Below are 21,470 nucleotides of genomic sequence, written 5' to 3'. Positions count from 1 at the left end.
TACCTCCCTTTGAGTACTATCAAGACCCACTGGTCTCCTCCTATGGCTTCCCATTTCTCCCAAAAGTGTGCCTGCTGGCATACAGAGGACTGGATTCTCATTTATGAAAGGAAGTTTTGAGGGACCCTTTTTGGGTGGGCTTGCTGCATGCAGATTGGAACGTGGTCTAGGGTAGAATCTTGTCTTGTTGCCCTGAAAGGGCTGCTGCTGCAAAGGAGGGATCAGCTTCGTAGTGAAAGAAGGAAAGTCCTTGGAGAGTTTGGCTGACTGGGCTAACAAATCCTGCGTCGACTTTTTCTGAAACTCCGACGCTATTTCTCGGACCGTGGCTTGAGGGAGGAGGTGCATGTAGTCCAAAGGGGAAAAGAGAAGGGCCGACCTCTGAGATTTAGTCACACCTTTGGTGGTAAAAGAACACTAAATTTCACGTTTCTTCAGGACACCCATCGTGAATAAAGAAGCTAGTTCCATCGAGCCATCCCTGATAGCTTTATCTGCGCAGGATAAAATCCCAGCCTGTCTGCAGACAAGTCCTCTGACATATCCTCGCAGTCTTCGACTTTCTTTGCCAGTGCTCCCACAGTCCATTCCAAAATGTTTAGGACCTCAAAAACCTTAAACTTTCTTGATGATGTGGTCAAGCACGGTAGTCGAGAACATAACCTTAGTCGGAGCAAAGGCCGACCTCCTGTTAGAGTCAGTCAGACAGAAGTCCCCCTGGGAGGAGGCAGTGACTCCTAAGGAGGGAGCTTCTCCTGTAGCGTATGCTTGGTATCTCTTAGAAGCGAGATGGGCGGATGGAGTGCAGAAGTCCGCTTTGCCTTGCTCTCTCTTGTCCGAGAGCCAGAAGTCCATTTCCCTCAAGGCTTTCCTAGATGAGGAAGACAAGACCATCTTGGTGCTGGGCACTCAGTGAGTGCTGAGCAGTCGGTTGGTACTGGGCAGTCAATGGACGCTCAGAAGCAGCTAAAGTCTCCAAATGTGTTGGGTGTTTCTCAGATGGGGATGGGCACTTCTGTGAGAAGGTCGGGCACTTGGGTGGCAAATACTATCAATGGGGCGAAGAACATTGAGGGATAGCCCAAAAACTACGGGAAGGCCGAGGACTGCACTCAATATCCTTTGCATGCTTGCAAGGAGGCGGGGAGCGTGGTCGGGAACTGTTCCGCACCTCTTGAGATCTTGTAAAAGCACCGTTGGCGTCTCTTGTCTGAATTGGTGTCTGAAGAACTAGAAGAAAGGTTGTGCACTTCCTTGCGGAAGCCTTTCCAGGGGCTGTCCACCGAGTCCTGGGACCGTTCAACAGGCTCGGTTGAGGAGGTGCCTACCCGTGGGCAAACCCCACTGACCTTCCTTGGACTACCAGTATGCCTTCCCTGGTGCATGGGAGCCTGGCAGTGACCTTGGTCTAGGAGCGCCGGCGGGACAAGTAGACACCTCCTCCACTAACACATGCACTTTTAACACTGGCTTGATCTGTAAGCACTTTAACCGATGCACTTAACTGTTCCATAGTCAAAACAGTGAGGCCAAACTTCATATCAACATGGGCTTCTAGGCTAGTACTGGTGTTAGGCTCGGAAGCATGGGGGCTGGGTGAAGTAGGTTTGATAGGTAGAGGATTGGTTAAAGGGGAAATAGGAGTAGGAGAGGGAGACAGAACAGGTACATCGGTATTTGCCGATTTAGGAGAACATTCTACACTAGCTACATTCCTATCCTTGGCTCTGAGAGCCGTTTTCCTCTTCCTGTCTCGTTCTAACTTATCTAAGTGAGATTTTAAAGTTTTGCACCTACCATGATCCCAGTCCCTACACTTGATACATGTCAAATCAATAGAGCAAGTTTGTTCCCTACAATTAGTACAGATTGTGTGGGATTCATAAGATGCTTTCGTAAGTCTGGTTTTGCTGCCTTTTCTGCAAAACCGGATGCTAGAAGACCTAGTGTCAGACATCGTCATGAAAAGTCAGAATCAGGAAATATTGCTAATACAGTAATTACCCCAAACTTGCGCGATTCGAGTTGCGCGAATTCACAGACATGCAAACTTTTCATTGGAATCTAACTAATTGTCATACATGAGTTTTTCAGACATGAACATTTGCAAATACTGTACTGAGAAACCTTTCAAAAGTGTTTTTAAATTTTTTATGTAATTTATATGGTTTCAAGCTTTTATGTGTAAGTTGAATAACAAAAATAATAAAAGTAATAATTTCTCTCTCTCACTCTCTCTCTCTTTCTCTTTTACTGAGATGAGAGAATTTTTATGGTACTTGTATATGTGTACTGTATTTGTTTTGTATAAATAAGTTTTTTACCTAATAATAAGTACTAATTTTCAAATAATAATAATAATAATAATAATAATAATAATAATAACAACATAACTAATTACAAAATTCATGTGATAGTATATTAAACAAATATCTTTTCCTCATCTTTTGTTCGAAGCTCGAAGGCAAAGTTGTCAGACATGTCGATTTAACATGACAAGAAGGGAGAGTGTTGCTGATTAGCCGGGCAAAGGTTCTCTCTCTCTCTCTCTCTCTCTCTCTCTCTCTCTCTCTCTCTCTCTCTCTCTCTCTCTCTCTCTCTCTCTCTCGTTCATAGTTAGCGCAACTTACATATTACTGTTTCTCTGTATGTCTTTAACTGTACAGTAGATAATTTTAAATTGATCTAATTTTACCTCTACTGTCTACAAACTGTAAATGCACCGTTTTAAAACACAGAGACATAGAGCATTTCAGAACAAAGAGAAAGAGACAGAATGAAGAAGTGTTTAATAGCGAGGTTGAGAACACTTCTAAAAATAGATTGGTGGAATGGGGAGAGAGAGAAATAGTATACTAATCTTCACACTCTCCTATGTTTTTATGTCAATCATTTATTTCTTTTGTTAAGGGTAATGTGTTAAGCTAACTTTTAAATGAAATTATAGTAACTTTAATTTCATTTAAAAGTTAGTTTAATACTGAATTTCCTTCTTTGATATCTAACGTAAGAATAACTCTCTCTCTGTGTTTGTTCTCTGTCTCTGTAATAATTGGTAAATAATTTCACTCTCTTAAGTAAGGACAATCTCTCTCTCTCTCTCTCTCTCTCTCTCTCTCTCTCTCTCTCTCTCTCTCTCTCTCTCTCTCTCTCTCATAGTTAGCGCTCACACATTTTTACAACTTATTATTTCTCTGTGCGTCCCTGTATCATCTACGAAGTGTAAATGCGCTAGTGTAGCAAATACGTTCTAAAACATAGAGACATAATAACTAAGAGTTGTATTAGTCTCCAAATAAAAAACACTGTTTGTTCATGAAAAAGCATTTCAGAACAGAGAGAAAGAGACGTAGAATAAAGAAGTTATTAAAAAGAGGTTGAGAAGTCTTCTAAAAATAGATTGGTCAGAAGGGAGAGAGACAGAAATTCTCTTCCAACTCTCTATTTTTATGTCAACCATTTATTTCTTTTTTTAAGGGTAATGTGATTAGCTAACTTTTAAATGAAATTACAATAACTTTAACTTCATTTAAAAGTTAGCTTAATCATTTGGAAGCATGATTAGGGTCATATTTAGTGTTTAAACTTTAGAAATAAGCATTTATTAGCATTTTTAGAGATCGTGCCAAACTTATACAAAAATTAGCTTGCATGAAGAGTTCTGGAACCTAACCTCGCTTAAGTTCGGGGTATGACTGTACTGATTCTAATGATCCTAGGCTATTTGAAAATAGCTTAAATGCTACCAAAAGTTCGGAATATGTCGCCAAACGGAGAACAAAAGCAACCATCTGGTGACCAATCTCGAAACAGTGGATGCTGTGACAACTGAATTACAGTCATTAAAGCGGCAGAAATGGACTGGTGCTGTTCAGCGGTGTAGTACCCTTCCTCCCCCGATAGAAGGCAGGACCTAATCACCTACACTAAAACAATCGAATGCTACCACGAATTTCAAATTTTTAGCTGCCACGCGAGTTAGAAACATAAGCTATGTAATTACTTGGCAAGTTACATATATAAAATTGAGTTTTATTAAATTTCTTATTATGGATCTTGTTGTTAATCTCTGGCAGTCACTCAGTCAGCTAGTTGTGCTTGTTGCATAAAATGTTATATAATCCTGATTATTCTTTGTATTTAGATCTTTCCAGACTACTGTATACCATGTACCACATGGCACTAGATATGCTCATAATTTCAAGTCTTGCATTTTCTTATGTGATATTCACCACCGGACAGTTTTCAGGAAGTTTTATTCCTTATGTGTTGTTGAGTTGTTGGAACTTCAGAAGTTCAGCCTTAGTGTATTTTTTTTTTTTTTTGCTAAGCAGGCTCATATGTTATTTTTCCTTATTTCTCTTTTATATTTGATTCTTTTTCCATTTTGGGCTACTTTCACTGTTTAGGTCCTTGGGCTTGTAGTATCCTGCTTTTCTAGTCAGGTTACAGCTTGGCTTAGCTTGTAAAGCTTATAATAAGTCTTGTTAGCAAGGATACCTCTTATATAGTAGTCTTTTTCTACAAGCATACTTTTGTTTACTATGTAAGATTATACTTAAATACCAAATTTTGCCAGTAATATGATGTACCTAATCAATTGCAGTATAGATTTAGATGTCATTTTTTGTAGTTTGTATAATCCCATTGTATTCTTTTGGCGTCTGTGAGCTCACTGATTTGCATTATTGTTATAACAATCAATATACAGTCTAGGTATTCCCAGATGCTCTTTCTTAATGCTAACTGTCGGTTATCTATTGCAAGGACTTTCCTAATGCTAACTGTCGGTTATCTATTGCAAGGATTTTGCTGTAGTGAATATTTGCTTATGCTTTCACTATGGTTAATTATGAATCAAGTTGAACATAAAAGGAAAGATAATAAGAAAATACACTTTGTAAGCCAGATCACCCATTAATTATGAATCAAGTTGAACATAAAAGGAAAGATAATAAGAAAATGCACTTTGTAAGCCAGATCACCCATAGTGTATTATCCTTTTATTTTCAGGATGTACAGGGTTTATCACAGACAAGGGAGATGTCCGAATAGATATTGGTGTGTCAAATAAAAGAATTATTGGTACAGAATTAGATGCTATTCAACTTTCTATATTTTCTCATCGGTTTATGAGCATAGCTGAGCAGATGGGAAGGTAAGTATTGTGTTTATACTCTTGTCTTATACATAATTGTAAACTGAAAGTTGTGTGCAGTTATGAAGAGTAATTGAAGAAAGTGAAGAAATCACTTATATTAGATTTTTTATATGGAGTTATGTTCTTCTTGTGCATCTCCTTTTACAGTGCAAGGCATCAGAGAAGAAGAGTTAATATGTGAATTTAATTATTTGGAATGAATCTTACCTATTGTTAAAGTTATCTTTATCTTCATGCTGATCGGCATTAAAAAAAATCAAAATACACTTGGCTAACTGACTAGGACTGCCTTTGTATTCATCTGTTTCTCACCAGATGGTGCTGGAATGTTTACGTTCTGTGATATTTCTCCATGCTGACCTGTTATACAGACAGTCAGATCGGCATTAGTAATATTGTGCTTGTTTCTGTTTTTACTTTATGTCACCCACAACAAGCAGAGATGAAAGCATTAGGCTGTATAGGAAAGACTTTGTGAAAAACCCAATGTTTAGGTTTTGCAAGATGACCACGTTTTCAACGATTTTCGGTTTACGACACGGTGTAAAAACGGAACCCCCATCGTAAACTGGGGACTGCCATATTCAGGCAGAGCCATTTTCTCTCATACAGTACTGTATTGAAGCTATCCCATTTTCCTTTTTCAGATAGGGGAAACATTGGGAATTCACAAGTAGAGTCAATTACTGAACAGTACTTAGATGTTTAAATATGCATTAAAAAAAAAAAAATAAATGCAGTCAATAGTGATCAAATATTCTCTTGTGTGTATACATGTTACAATGATTTACTAATTTTCAAATATTAATATTAATATAAACACAGCAAAATATCAATAAGATTTTATGTCACTTACAGAATCCATTTATACTGTATTATTTTATTGATCTGTTATCATCTCATTATGTATAAAAAAAACTATCGTCCCGACATTTGTAATGTTTATGTTCTCAGAGTCAGCTGATTGAGCCTACCACTGAAAGAATTAGGAAAATAATTTTTTTAGTTGCTAAAAGATACAAATGTATTAACGGAATTATTTTTAATTTTGTGCATAGAAGTTTATGATGCAGTAATTCATATTTTATTAAGAGAGAGAGAACTGGGGTGTTTACAATGAAAGTTTTTGTCTCTATCATCTCACATTTGTCACCTTGTGACATTCCTTTTTGTATAGCGGCTCTTCCTTTTCCGCTGCTTACTTATCTAGAGTGAGTTAGCCTGGTGATAGCTCAACTCTCACTTCTGAAGTATTTGTCTTTCAGATGTATTCATGGTTACGCGGCTCCAACTGTCAAAGGGTTATGTGGTGACGTCATGCAAGAATCCTCTTCCTCCTCCACCTCCAGTGCCTACTATCAGCATCCTGTGATGTCTTTGCAGATTTTATGTGGTCCTCCGGTTAGACTTGAGGGGTTTCACGGTGGCCTTGTTTCAACTGTGATTTGGTTGATTCTCCTTTAGTATTTAAGGATGCATAGCTCGCCATGTTTCGTTTTCGTTTCCTTTTGCCGAAGGTGAATCCAGTAATTGGTGGTCTTAAGTTTCCTTCTACCTCAGCTCCTGTTAAAACGGATAAGAAGTTAACACTGAATGTACAGTAGACCCTTTGGGAGATGGATGAACGGTCGAAGAGAAATGGAAACTGTTTAGTGTATGCTGGCTCTCGGATGCCACGCCACTGCATCTTTTTCAGTTTTGAAGCTGCTTATAGCTGGATTAGGTCTTACATACGTTATACGTTTTTTCACCTTCCTCCATTCAACTACCAGCTTCTAGTTCTTGGACCTAGGATGCAGAGACTCCTTTAATAGGTAAGGTAATTTGGTCCAATTGTGAAGTGAGAGTACGTTTGAATGTGGTATTTTATGCTTAGTACTGCAAATAATCACTGTAAGAGTAATACTTATATGTATGTAATGTTTTTTGCTTGCATTTGTATATATATATGTACAGTATATACATATGTAGATATAATAATAATGTCTGCTCTGTGTACATTCCCCCCTCAATTTTCTAGGCTATGTTGTAGGCATATAGGTAAAAAATCAACATAGGCTATAATACATTAGGCTAAGCTATCCAATGTTTACTATATCTTAGCCTAGGGTAACATAGGCCCAAATGCCATAGGTTAGGCTTTCATACCTAAAAATAAATACTGGCCTAATGGCTTCGTGGCCAAATTTGGGGATGTAGGGTTGGATATATCAATCTGTATATAACAGATGATGATAATAGTTATATTAGTCCTGAAGATGATAGACCTACTACTTCCAAGGCTAATGGGAAGAATGTCTTATTCCTTTTGCAACTCTGTTGTAAAGAGAAACAGTTGTGTAAAATCATATAGGTAGCCCTGCTCAACCATTAGTAACTGTTTTGGCAGTGGTCCATCATTGTCTTCTTAATCCCTAAGTGATAAGGTCTTCACCTTAGATGTCTCTAATCTGGAGGTTAGAAATTGTTAGCACTACCTTTGAAGTCTTCCTCCTAGGGTCTAGCCCCTACAGCATTTTTTGTACCAAAGTTCCATGTAGAATTTCCCAATTTACTCTCGAGTTCTGCTTCAGTAGAGTTCTGGCTCACATTCTCAGTGAAAATTTTACACATGTAACCTTAACTGAAGTTTTGAACTCCCAGTTCAAATAGGCTGTGTGGATCCTCAGAAGGCCATGTTCAGATTTTCTGAAGTGTCAGGCAAAGTGTCAAGTAGAACATTTGGTAGTAATGGTTGTCAGGAAGAGATACATTGTACTTTTGTTATATTTTACCCCCAACAAATTCCTAATATCCTTCTCTCCACACTCTTCACACAGAAAAGTTTAGAGTTTGGAAGGGTAGTTTGGATAGTTGTTATGCAACAAGGCCATTGAACCATGGGCATGTCCTGCCTCAACCAGTTTATTCATATTACACCCTTTTCACCGAGTCATTCAGTTGGGTCCTGGCGACTTTTCAGAAGGGCAAAGGATAAATTTTGTAGACATGTAGGACACACGCGCTTCCACTTCCCAGTACTCCTTCAGTCGCAGTAAACTATTCTCCCATGAATTGAATTCTTAGCAGTATGTATTCATCTGCTTGGTATCAGAATACTGTAGTTCTCCCATATTTGGACGACTGGTTCGTTTCTCACCAATTTGTTATGATGAGAATTTTGTTTTATGTCTATCTGTAGGATTTGACATTTTGTCAAGGTTGACTGTTTGTGCTTTTCTAACCCAATCATCTGAGGATGAGGATCAACTGTCTCCTATTGAAAGTTTTTCCCAATAGATAGCAGGATAACAATTTTCTAACACTTTTGAGAACTATATGGGTTGGCCTGTAGAACCTCAACACTGCCCTCAGATGTCTTGGAGACAGATTGAGGGACCATTCTGAAAAACATTCGATGTCAGGAAGTGGAATTGTAAACATCCTAAAGCTCTTGACAGTTTAGAATAGTCTTATGCAAGTCTTGATTCTTACTTAAGATGACAAGGAGACACAGATCAAGAATTTTGTTCAGGCTAGCAAAGAAACTACCTCTTCCTTTGGACAGAGTCCAGCAACGTCACTCCAGTTCCTCGTTTTGTCTTAAGAAGAAACCTTGGTACTGAAGACCAACTCAGCAGTAAGGGCAAGGTCTCCAGTCAGATAATCTCCTCTGCCTCAGGTTTACCAGAAGTTGTGGCACCTGTAGGGAGACCCAAACACACATCTTTTCACAGCTGCCCAAAACACTACACTACCAGTTTACTGCCCTTCATGCCAGGATCCTCAGGCATGGGCAGTGGATGCCTTCCTTCTACAATGGCCAAATTTAGACCTTCAGTTTTTCCTCTGTTGGCTGTTTTTGAGGAAACACTCAACAAGTTGTGAACTTTGCAGATCACAATGATGATTTTGTTAGCGCATTCGTGGCCCCAAGGGAATGGTTCCCCTAACTTTCTTTCCTGGTGGTAGATGTTCCTCATCTTCTGTTGTCCAGGAAGGATCTTTTCAGACAAGTCTTTTTCGAGAAGACTCCATCAAACTTCCACATATTCCACATGAGATTGTCATTTGCCTGTTATAAGCTAAGGGCATTTCTAGAATGGCCAAAGAAGCAGTCCTTAATTCTAGAAGGCCCTCCCACCGTGTGACTTGTGTATCAATAACAGTAGTTAGTTTCGATCTTGGTGCATGTCCTGAGTGATATCTAGCACCCGTTTCCACTAGATATCTTGATTTAAGCTCTACCAGTATCTCAGATATGCCAAGCAGTTTTCTGTCACAGTGATCAAGGATACCACTTTACATTGCTTTCAGTTCTGCATCATGCTGACTGGAATATTGGTCATGATTTAAAGTTTGAAGAAGTTTTCAGTCTTTTGTGCTGGGAATTTCATCTTCCAGTCATGTTTTACAATGAATTTAGACATAAGCTATAGGGCAGGGTAAGTAAGAGGCACTATTCTCGTGTTGACGGTTTATTACAGAAGCGTCTTCATCCAAAGGTGGGTACAGGGCAACTGGCGTTCACGCCAAAATCTTGACGCGGACGGAGTTAGGTAATGCGTTGCTAACCATAGACACAACAACACTCAACTCGGTAGTATTACTGATATCAGCAACATGACACATACTTATCCTACATCCCCCCCAAGCTACGCATTACTGTGAAACAAAGGTACACTCAAAATTCAAAATTAGAGACAAACAAAGGATATCATAATCAATAAGAGGCAAAATAAAAAAAAAAAAAATCAGCAAGGAATGGTTAATCGAAGCAAAACTTAATAATAATTCAGCAAACAGAATGCAATCTATTTTCAACCTTGGTAGTCCTTCATCCAAGCTGGGCATTTAGTTGGCCTTGAACTACGCCTACCAAGGGGTGGGGGGCTGCTGTGGCCAGCATATACCTTCTGGTCCTGGGTATGTGGCACTGCCCCAGCTGGTTCTATAGTAGGGCACTGGCTCTTTGCTGTTACGTATTTCAAGTGGCGGCGATTTCTCCTCGACGTTCTGCCAGTCCCATCTATTTTGATTAAATACTGTCTATATGGGAGTCTGTCCATTACCACCCCCAGTCGATCCCACTTCTTACTGACTACATCCTGCACCAGGACTTGGTTGCCTACACATAGGTATGGCAACTGCCTTGCAAGCAGGTCATATAATTCTTTCTCTTTCTGCGAAGTTTTGACCATAGCCTTTTCTCTCTCGTATTGTTGCCATTCAGTGATTATCCAAATGCAAGAATTCATTCGCCAGTGGGATAGAGTCCCGTAACTGCCTCCCCAACGTTAATTGCGCGGGGGCTTGTCTACATCTCTTAGGGGAGTATTTCTGTATTGCATAAGGGCTTTTGCTGTGGCATCGGTGTCTAGGCTACCGTCACCCCTAACGTTGTCCTTTATCATACGCTTAGCAGAGCGCATGGCCATCTCAGCTCACCCATTCGATCAGGGGTATTGTGTTGATGAGATACGTAACTGCAACCCCCATCACTCATAAAAGTCGAACATCTCAGCACTTGCCAAGTTCGTCCCCCCATCAGTGGATATCTCCTCGGGTACCCCAAAGGCAGAACAACCTTCACAAATCAGGGATGATCTTCAATGAGGTCACACCATTGCCAAAGCGCGACAGTTCCAACCACCCAGTTAATCTGTCTGCTTATGCTAAATAGCATTTATTACCTAAGTGAAAGAAATCTGTTACTGTTTTCTGAAATGGATACACTAGCAGTTGGGTGGGAATGAATGGTTGTTGTTGTTGGGATGGCAAATTCTTATTGCACGTCATACATTTAGACCTCTGAAACATTACAGCTACCTCCATTCCAGGCCCATGCACCAACTGCCGTGCCCTGTGCAACATTGAATCAGCACCTTGGTGGCCTGAGTGTAGGTTACGTGCCACAGTTTCCCTCAGAGCTTGCGGCACTACCAAATGTATGTGCCCCTCGTCGAAAGTATAGCTGACCAGTCCATTGACATAGCTAAGCCATTCCCTTACCTGAAAGTATGGCTTTAATGTAGGCTCAACCATATTCCTACTTTTTGGCCATTTGTCGTCTCTTACCCTTTTCAATAACAACTGATAATGATCATCTTTGCTAGCAATTTTCTCAACATCTTCACTGTCAATTACTATGACGTCGCTATCCACATCACAGAATGATGCGATCATTGCCACAGACGTTATCCCACATACCTCTTCTGCTTCCTCCATATCTGTCTCGCTCAGTGATGCCTTTAGACTCGGGTACTGGGGCAAGGTACCAGCATCAGTATTTTTTTTACCTGCCACGTATTTCACCGAGAATTTATACCGAAGGGTTTTTTCTTTCAAATGGAACAATCTGGGATTCTCAATGTGCTTCAACTCCTGATCACCAAACAACTTGACCAACGGGTAATGGTCTGTTACTAGAAGTAGGTTAGGGCAGCCCAGCAAAAAGAGACGAGCTTTTTCAGACACCAGACCACAGCCGCCGCCTCCCCCTCGGTAGGGGCATAGTTCAATTCCTCTTTTGAAAGGTGCCTGCTGCTACACAGGGTTAGCTTCCAACCCCCCTGATAACAGAAAGGTACATCATGACATATGCAAGAACAATATTGCTGTAATACAACAAAGCCCATCCCTTCTTTACTCCAGTCACCCATAACAATGGTTGGTCTTGTCTTATCATAATAATGCAGACACTCAGATATTAATCCACACAACTCATTTTTAGCATATTCAAATTTAGACATCAAAGTTTCAACCCAGTACATTTTTTTACTGCCCCCTTTTTCAATAATTCCCGAAATGGTGCCATAACAGGTGCCGTTGCAACGAAGGGAGCCAACTGATTGACCAGCCCAAACCATGACCGAATATTGGATATTGTGGGCTGGTCAGACATTGGGAACTTCTTTATAGCAGCCAGTTTATCCTCCGAAGGCAGATATTATCCCACCCGGCATTGTAGCCCACAAAATTCACGGCCCTCTAACAAAACTGGAATTATGTTGGGTAAGAGTTACACCATTCCTTTCACATGCTAACAACAAATCAAAAGTATGCCAGAAAGCTTCATCCATGCTAGAATCATGCAACAATACATCATCAATACATTTAAACTTCCTTGGGATGTCCACAATTACATCATCAAATCTTCTGGTGTATGCGTCCAGGGCAGCTCAGTGCCCCATGGGTGTGCGACAATACTGATACCTCCCCCAAGGGGTTATGAAAGTCGTAAGCTTTCGACTTTCTTCGTCCAACACTACCTGGTGGAATCCCCAGTGTGCATCAACCGTAGTCTTAAAAGTATGCACTGGGACACTTGACACCATATCAAACGGTGCAAACATGTGGTGCGTTTCCCTTTTACAGCATGCATTGAGTTTTTGAAAATCTACGGTCCTCCTCGGAATGCCATCCTTTTTGCCTACCATCACCGTGCGGGCACACCACTCAGTTACCTCCCCAGTAGGCACAGATTGCAAGATACCCCCTAGAACATCCTCGTCTATCTGTCTTTTGAGCTCTTTCTCCCAGTGCTTAGGGGTAGTAATTGATGTATGTGGCACCACACCTGGCAGCAGGTGAATGTGGTGCGGTTTGCCGCTCATTATGGGAAAGGGTCTTCTATTTACATTTAGATTTTTTACATCAATTCCCAGGCTCCATGCCTGGACTGACCCAGCAATTCATACCTTATTCCTGGTATCAGCTACAGCTTCTAATATGCTATTTTTATTATCTTTAACACATGAGACCTTGAAATTCACGGTCAGTTGCATGCATGACCCAGCGCCAACACTTAATGCTTCTCGATCGGACCTCCCAGCCGCTGACATTGTCTTCCGCAATGCCTGCTATCCGCTGCCAGTTCTGTTCGCAGCAGTGGTGCCTATCTTACCATCCGATGCACCCTTGCTAGGCATATGACTCTTGCTCCCATGGCAACGATTGGCAAAGTGTCCTGTTTTTCCGCAGTGAAAACATTCCTCAGCGCTAGCAGGGCAATTGGCATGGCCCTTGGGTGCACAACCCTGCAAAGCTCACATTTCACTCTTGCCTTGGAGCTCGATTTCGCCACATCTTCCTTCTTTTTAGGTAATTTGTTCTCACTGCTGCTACTTCTTCCAGTGGCAACGCCGATTCCTCCTCCCTCTCGATACCCACCTCGTTGAACTCACTTTGCTCCCCTCTTTGTGTGGGCCCCCCTGCATTCCTGTACTGCCTCCTCGAATGCCTCGCACTTTGCCATGATTGCACTAACAGAACTGTACTCCTCAAAGTTTTCTAAAATATCCTGTTTTAACATTTGATTCCATATGCCGCGCACAATTTTACCTGCGAGCACATATTCACATAAATCCTCTCTGCACTTAGGGCATGGAAATGCACACTTGAGGGCCTCCTGCTGACACCTGTGGATGTATTCCTTTGTCGTTTCTTCTTCTCTCTGTCTTCCTGTGAAGAACTTATCCCACACAACCGCTCTGTTCGCTGTCTCCGTGGTTATTTTTCTTAGGGCAACAAAGGCGTCCTCTACCCCTAGGGCATTCCAAGTGGCTGAAGAGAATTGGGTGTCTATTGCACTTTGCAATTTGTCTTCGCATAGTAGCCTGATATTCATTACTGCCTCATCATGGGAAAACCTGCTAATTTTTATCCAATCTTCCATAGATCGCTTCCAATGCCTAAAATCCTCTGCTGACGTCACACACATGCAATTTTTGGGGGAAATATGCTTGCTGTTCCATCTCCCTAGTGCTGAATTATTCCCACCTGTTCGTATGGCCGTACCTAATGCCTGAACCAATGTGTTTAGATTCGCTGTTGCGCCATCGCCTAGGTCTTATTAATCTAGGGGTCCTTTTCAGCAATCTTCTACGAAATCCTGACATTCTGCTTAGGTAATACTTCATCACTGTGCCATATAGGATACTCTATGGGCAGGGTAACTAAGAGGCACTATTCCCGTGTTGACGGCGTATTACAGAAGCATCTTAATCCTAAGGTGGGTACAGGGCAACTGGTGTTCGCACCAAAATCTTCGTGCGGACGCGGTTAGGTAATGCATTGCTAAAGAACTTTGAAGACACTTTTCTTTTAGCTCTTGTTGTGGCAAAGTTTATTAATGAGCTTCAGCCCCTTTCTTGCATGGGGCTTTGTTTTAGTGGCAACCTCTTTCTTTTCTTTCTTTGCTTAGAGAAAAGATATAGAGGAGGAAGCCATTTCCATTTTTTTTTTACTGTGCCTAATGTAACTGCTTTCGTAGACAATGAAGAAGTGGCTGTCTTTATGTCCAAATTAGACCTAGTAAGAGGTTATGGCAGTGAGCTTCAAGCCTTATCTCATTCTTTGGCTTTGCTCTAGTGGCAACCTCTATCTTTTCCTTCATTGCTTAGAGGATAGACTTGAATTGTAAGCCCTTCTCAGATATGTGACAGGGCCTAATTTAACTGCTTAGGTAACAATGGAATAATGGCTGTCTTATGTCCAGTTAGAACTATTAAGGGTTTACCTGGACACTGGACAGTCATAAACCTGTAAGAGGAGAAGGTAAGAATTTATCTGTAATGCTAGAAGGCCAAACACCCCTATGTCCAAGATGGCTAAAGTCTATGCACTCAGAGTTGATTCCTGAGTTTTTACCATTTTTTGGCAATAATCCTCATGGCTTCTGTACCGTAAACATGTCTTTATTTTCTTTAAAAGATTTAGGGGAGGTTGTCCTGCAGCTCAGGGGAGTTATAACTGTTTTTGCCTCATTATTTGTGAATTTTCAATTTTAGATCAGGAGTTAAGCCCTTAGTCCTATTGTTGCAATAGGGACTCTTTCTCCTGAACCAAATATGATAGTAACCTTGGCTTTCCATCTTATTGTTACTTGTTAGGATGCCAGCTATTGAATTTTGGGAGCATGAAAGTACACATTGGTGTATAGGAGTGCACCTTCATATATGAAAGTACTAGTAATTATCTTTAGTTTTGGACTGTTGGTTATGGGCTTTCAACTTAGGCACTGGAGTCACCAGTACAGTTCTCTATGAGATAGAGTCCTTTTTCCCTGTAAGGATCCTCTGACAAGTCTCACTACGAGGACCTTACACCTTGTTGTGGTGCAACGTTTGGTGACAGTACTTACCAGTAAGGACCACACACCAGGCAGGAATCTTGATAAGTTTTTTCTCTCCATTAAAAAGCTTTTAGTTCACTTGGCTGAACAGTTTCTCTGGCTGCACTAACCCACCATCTTCATTCAATATGGTAGTCAGCCAACTTTAACAGTAGGTAAGATTCATTCCAAATAATGATAATTTTCATGATAGAGAATTATTTGAATACTAACCTACTGTTAAAGTGGAAACCCACCCAGCCACCCAAAATCTTAGTGGGTGGTCATGAAGAAATATGACAGAACGTAAGCATTCTAGCACCATCTGGTGGGAAACAGATGAATACAGAAACAGTCTTAGCAAATTAGCCAAGAATTATAATTTTTTTTATCTAGAAAATTTGGCCTGGATTTTCATTCCTCTGTACTGTTCATTTTTAATAGTAGGATTGCTTTTCAATTGACTGAATAGATTATTTGAGGGTGTGATTTTTCACAATTGGAATTGGGAGAAAAATTATAGTGGGTGATGACGTTAGCATTAAACTAAAGTTAATTTTCCACATCCAAACCACTTTGAGGCCTTTGACACCTACTTGTAGGCCAGTCTCAAGAAGACTAGTACAGTAGTTGCATGGGCTGGACAGATTTAGTCATCTTTAACCCACCTGATATGTCCACAACTGTACCTTTTTTTATGAGGATAATTCCTTTAAATTAGCCAGTGTAATATATATAAGAATTATGCAGACAGGTCATCACAGTGTGTGCTCTGTGGTAAGTTGAAACCTACAAGTTGTAACCAAAGGTAACTTAAGCATTCAAAGAAAATATGTAGGTTAATTTTATTCTGTCGAACAAACTTCCTTTTATGTTGTCATCATCATCATATCCTCATTGCCTCCAATGCTGAGGAATGCAAAGGGTCGCTGTGAAATTCTGCCGCGCATTCATGTCTTTCATGCTCTTTATCTTCCATAAATCTCCACTTATCTTCAGCCTACCTTCTCAATTGTGTGACCTCACTATCATCACTCAATCTGGAGTTGGGTCACTCCTACCATTCCAGTAAAAATGTTATGATTAGGAATATAATCTCCTCCATTACTCCAACCATTGTTTTCTGAAGCTCTTCCCAAAATATCAAGCATCCGAACACCACCAGCCCCATTACTTGATGAACTAGGTCTTGAATGCCTACCATGTTGGCAAAAAGATCTTTTCCCTACCAATCCTCTGTTTCATCACCAATTTATTCTGCTTCATAATGCCTACATATCTCACAGTGTCACTATGTTGTTCTTGCTGATATATTGGATCATTGACATCATCATCATCATCATCATACTTTCCTATGAAGTACATTCAAATACCGTGGTGAAAAATATGTTCCCCTGACCCTACACCAAAAATATTATTGTACCTTTATTAAAGGTGTAAAATTGGAAAAATGCGTGGCGACTAATAGTAAAATTCCATGCACATTTGCATTATATGTAAGCCAAGGCAGAAAATACATTTGTGATGCAGTAGAGATTCCTTCTGGTGAGAAAATAATGCTCTTTTGAGAGGAAGAGTTATGAATGTGCTTGTCAATAATCCAATTCATGGCTTGCACCATGTTCTGTTGAGGAATTTAGCATGGATGAAGCTAAAATAATAATGGGATTCAATTTGTTTTTCATCAGGGAATGAAAATTTTTTTGTTTCATTACTGTATTGAAAACAGAATTAAGAATTTTCCTGTTAAAACTAGAAAACTACCTACTTTCAAGAGATACTTTAGCAGAAATTATCTTTTGTTATATTGTAGTAATTGATGTAGTGTGAACACTTGAGAACACTATATTACAGTATCACTTAATTATAAAAAGATAATATAGATTAATCCAGCATTAAATATAAGCATACTGTAATGAAAATGATTGGAGGAACAACAGAATTACTGATAATAGGTAATTTTTACAGAAAAATTATCATATACTTTTGGCCCATGGGATGTAAAAACTTTCAAAACATTTTACTGAAGTGTTAAGTATTCCTAATAGAAACTCTTTTACTCCCACTAAACACTGTTACTGTTATTGCATTAAATGCTACCATTCTTATAATTTCTCCAATAAGCAATTTATATTGCATGTAATCTGTTTGTCTGCCAAAATACAGTTAATCTGTGTTAACATTCGCATTTGAAAAATACTCATTTAACATTATGTCTGACTCTTAGTAATTATTGAAAAAGAAAAGCTTTTACTGTCGTATATATTACAGTACATGTTTTTATATAAGTATCTTACCAAGTAATTACTGTACATAGCTGTGAGCTTCCTACCAATGGCAGCCTAAAATTTTCAAAATTGTTTTGGTGTAGGTACATGCCCCACCTGCTATCAGGAACTGGGGGAACAACTTAGGAGAGGGGCTTCAATTCGTTTTCTGCTGGCTCCCGACTAACATTGGTGGTTTTTCCGTAGTCTACTTTATTGAGTTTTTGGATGTTTTTTCAGTTTTTTTGTTCAGTACTCAATTTTTGTTGTAGCCATCAAGCTGTAGTTATTGTGTTAGCTTTGGTTAACTTTAATTATGGCTTTTATTCAAGATGTCTGATTCAAGCATTAGGTTTTGCTCTGAAGGTTGTAAGACTGGAATAACAAAGTCTTATTATAATTCTCACACGAAGTGTGTTAAGTGTAGGGGGCAGGATTGCAATAAAGACAAGGTACTTGCATTGAATGTCACGATTGGGACGATGAAAAGTGGAAGGTCTTCGAGAATAGGGCTAGTTTAGAGCCTGTTCTAGTGACAGAAATTGTAGAGGATAGTGCTGTTTCCTCTCCTCAGATTCCTGTTTCATCTCCTATCCTTAGCCCTCCTACTTCTATTCTACGTACTCCTGTTCAAGGTTCCTGTGCTTCCAATCTCTACACCATTGCCAGCCTCGAATCTGGATTCGACCAGAAGTTAGAGTTTTTGGCCAACACAGTGATGGACTTGGGGTCCTCTTTTAGGGCCTTTGTAGAAAGGAGCAATGTGAAAAGTGTTAGTGTTGTGCAGTGATTGTGTTGAAAGGGTGGCTGCCAGTCCCACTGGTGCTCCTAGACGAAGATCCGTGTCCCACTCCTCTGAACCGGGGAGAAGACATACCGGAGGTCCAAGGGAGGCCGGTTGGGTTTGCCAATGGGTAGTCGCCCCCTCTGTCGAGCCTGTTGCCCATTCCCAGGCTGCAACAGAGCAGCATTGGAAAGGCTTCTTTATTAGTGCACATTGTCTTTCGTTGGACTCGGAAGATTCCAGTCCTGGCAAGAAGCGCCAAGGGCGCTACCTAGCCTCTTCACTCCCACTCAAGAGGCATAACTCTGGTGCAGACAGCTCCCCTCCTCCTACCAAGAGGTCCAAGGAGGCCAGTCTTAGCCCTCAGCCCTCCTGCAGTTTTGCTGTTCTGCCTTCTGCCTCTTCAGCCTGTCCTCTCCGGTCCACTTGGGACAGTCTGGAGTCAATCTCGTATTTCGATTGTGTTTTTGGCCCCCAAGCACCAGGAAGAACTGCTCTGGCACCCATCATCTTCTGCGAAGCTCCTTCTTGCTCCCGAGCATCCTTTGCCTTCCAGACATTTGGCACTTGCTTCCACGTACCAGGCTCCTGCTACCAAGCGCTCGGCACCAACTCCTGGGCGCCAGGTGCTATGTCACACAGGCTCAGCGCCAGCTTCTCCTAAACCGCACTCATCAGCGCAGGAAGACCCTTACTTGCTCGTATTATCAGTTAGATGATCTCATGAATTTTTTGAAGAAAACTCCAGCTGTCTCCAAGTCTAAGGACACATCGTCCCATTTCTTCCAATGATGAGGATGCTGAGCAGGATTCCACCCCATCTTCAGCCTACTCCACCTTGCTGAGGTACTTCCTCAACTACTTTCCTGATTTTTACGCACCAAGTTTCTCCTGCTTCGACTTTCCTCTTGAGGAAACTTCCAGCGGACAATGCTAATCTCCTGAAGTTGGTGCTTTCCTCATCTGCGAAGAAGGTACTTCGAGAAGTGGAAGTCTGGTTGGCCTCTAAGAGGGAACAGGGCAAAGCCACCTTTACTTTTCCTCTTTGTAGGCTGGTGAAGAGAAGTTACTGCTTTTACTCCACCGGGGAAGCTCCTTCTCTGGGAGTATCTGCCTCCTCCCAAGGGGACTTCTCCGTCCTGGTCAATGCGACTCATCTGTCTGGTTTTTCCTTAGCCAAGATCATGTTCTCCTCTCCCGAGTTAGACCACTTGATCAGAAATCTGTTTAAGATTTTGGAAGTTTATAGCTTTCTCGACTGGACTATCAGAGCTTTAGCTAGGAAGATCAAGGATTGCCCAGGCCTGGCAGAAGATTTTGCGACAAATTGGTTGGGGGTACTATCGTGTGCCAACAAAGTTGTAAGGGATGGATCCACAGAGCCCGCTTCCCTCTTTTCTTTATGCATTTTGAAAAAAAGAGTTGTGGTGCTCGTTCACCACAAAAGGGGTTACCACTACCCAGAAGTCGGCACTCCTGTTCACTCCTCTGGACAAAGCACACCTGTGTCCACATGTAACTAAGGAGATTTTGTCGTGTTTGCAGAAGTCCACCAACGATCATCTGGCCCAGTTCACCAAACAGCTGAGGGACTCCTCTACCGTTGCAGCAAGATCCTTTTCTCCGCTTCAACCTCAGCCCTTTCATAGAGGAAAACAGAAGACCCAACCAAGACCTCACGCGAATCTACTTCCCCCCTCGAGATCTATAAAGAAGTCCACCTCTAAACCAGCAACAGGAAATGAAAACTTAGTCCTTAGTACCCTGCAGAAGCAAGACTACGCCTCTTTTGGAAGGAGTGGAGCTGCAGAGGTGCAGAACCTTGGGTAGTCAAGATATTGAGAGAAGGCTACTTCATTCCTTTCAAGGAGAAGCCCCCCCCTTTAACCAAGTCACCGGTCATCTTGTCAGCTTACTTGGCAGACTCCAAGATATTTTTGGCCCTTTCCCTGGAAGTTGAATCCCTTCTATGCAAGGGAGTGGTAGAGGTGGTAAAGAATTACGATTCAGAAGGTTTTTACAACCAACTCTTCATAGTCCCCAAATTATCAGGGGGCTGGAGGCCAGTCCTGGATGTCAGCGCCCTGAATCAGTTCATTCTGAAAACGAAATTTCACATGGAAATGAACCACTCTGTCATGTCTCCATCCATCATGGGGACTGGATGGTCACCCTGGACATGCAGGATGCTTATTTTCATGTCCCAATACATCTGGACTTCAGAAAGTTTCTGCAGTTCGTCTTTCAGGGCAAGATTCTCCAGTTTCGGTCCTTGTGCTTTGGCCTGTCCACGGCCCCCCTCAAGTTTTCACTTGGATTCTCACTCCTCTTGGCAGATGCCTTCATCTTCTCGGCTTAAATATAGGCCTCTACTTGGATGGCTGGCTTCTCAGGTCTCTGTTGAGAGAAAAGTGCGTGGAGGACTTAACAAAAACTCTTCTCCTGACTCAGGAGTTAGGTGTTATGGTCAACAACTAGAAATCAAAGATGATTCTTACACAGGAGATTCCCTATTTGGGGATGATTCTGGACTCACAAACTTTTTGGGCTTTTCTTTTCCCCAGAAGAGTCGTCTCTTGCCTTCAAACAGTCTGAAAGTTCTTATCTCTCCAATCTTGCTTAGTGGCGCAATGGATGAGTCTCTTGGGGACCCTTGCCTCAGTGGGACAGTTCCTGTCATTGGGCAGGTTACACATGAGGCTGCTTCAATTCTCTCTGAAAGTGAACTGGATCAGAAAGACCCAACCGGACTCCTTTGTCTTCCCCATCACGTCGGAGATCAAGCAGGATTTTCGATGGTGGTTGTGTGAAGAAAGACTTCGGGCAGGGAAGTCTCTTCTTTCTTTAAGCCCTGACCTAGACTTTCACTCCGACGCTTCAGATCTAGGTTGGGGGTCTCTTCTCCCATTCACATGGGTCTCCAGTTCTTCTCAGCCCTAGTACACAGCAAAACAGTAGCAGTCCATGCCAACAGCACGACAGCCCTTTCATACATACAAAAGCAGGGAGGCGTCCACTCTTTCTCTCTTTACGAGTTGGCGAAAGAGCTCCTTCTCTGGGCAGAACAGAACCAGGTGTTGATTGTGACTTGTTTTATCCATGAGGGTTGAATGTCTTAGCAGACAAGTTGAGTCATCTCAAACAGGTGCTTCCGACAGAGTGGAC

General features: G+C 41.4%; 1 protein-coding gene across 2 annotated transcripts in view; it reads left to right on the top strand.

Moving 5' to 3' along the window:
- LOC136835045 (5-oxoprolinase) overlaps positions 1-21,470 on the top strand; it is a 262,765-nt gene that overhangs the window by 106,600 nt on the left and 134,695 nt on the right. For both annotated transcript variants that reach the window (XM_067098167.1, XM_067098171.1), the window contains one exon: positions 5,014-5,158. In XM_067098167.1, coding sequence (XP_066954268.1) covers positions 5,014-5,158 — 145 coding nt within the window. The remainder of the gene's footprint in view (positions 1-5,013; positions 5,159-21,470) is intronic.

The sequence above is a fragment of the Macrobrachium rosenbergii genome, chromosome 4 (assembly GCF_040412425.1).
Source record: "Macrobrachium rosenbergii isolate ZJJX-2024 chromosome 4, ASM4041242v1, whole genome shotgun sequence".
Lineage (NCBI taxonomy): Eukaryota > Metazoa > Arthropoda > Malacostraca > Decapoda > Palaemonidae > Macrobrachium > Macrobrachium rosenbergii.
This window is presented reverse-complemented; position numbering and strand designations above follow the sequence as displayed.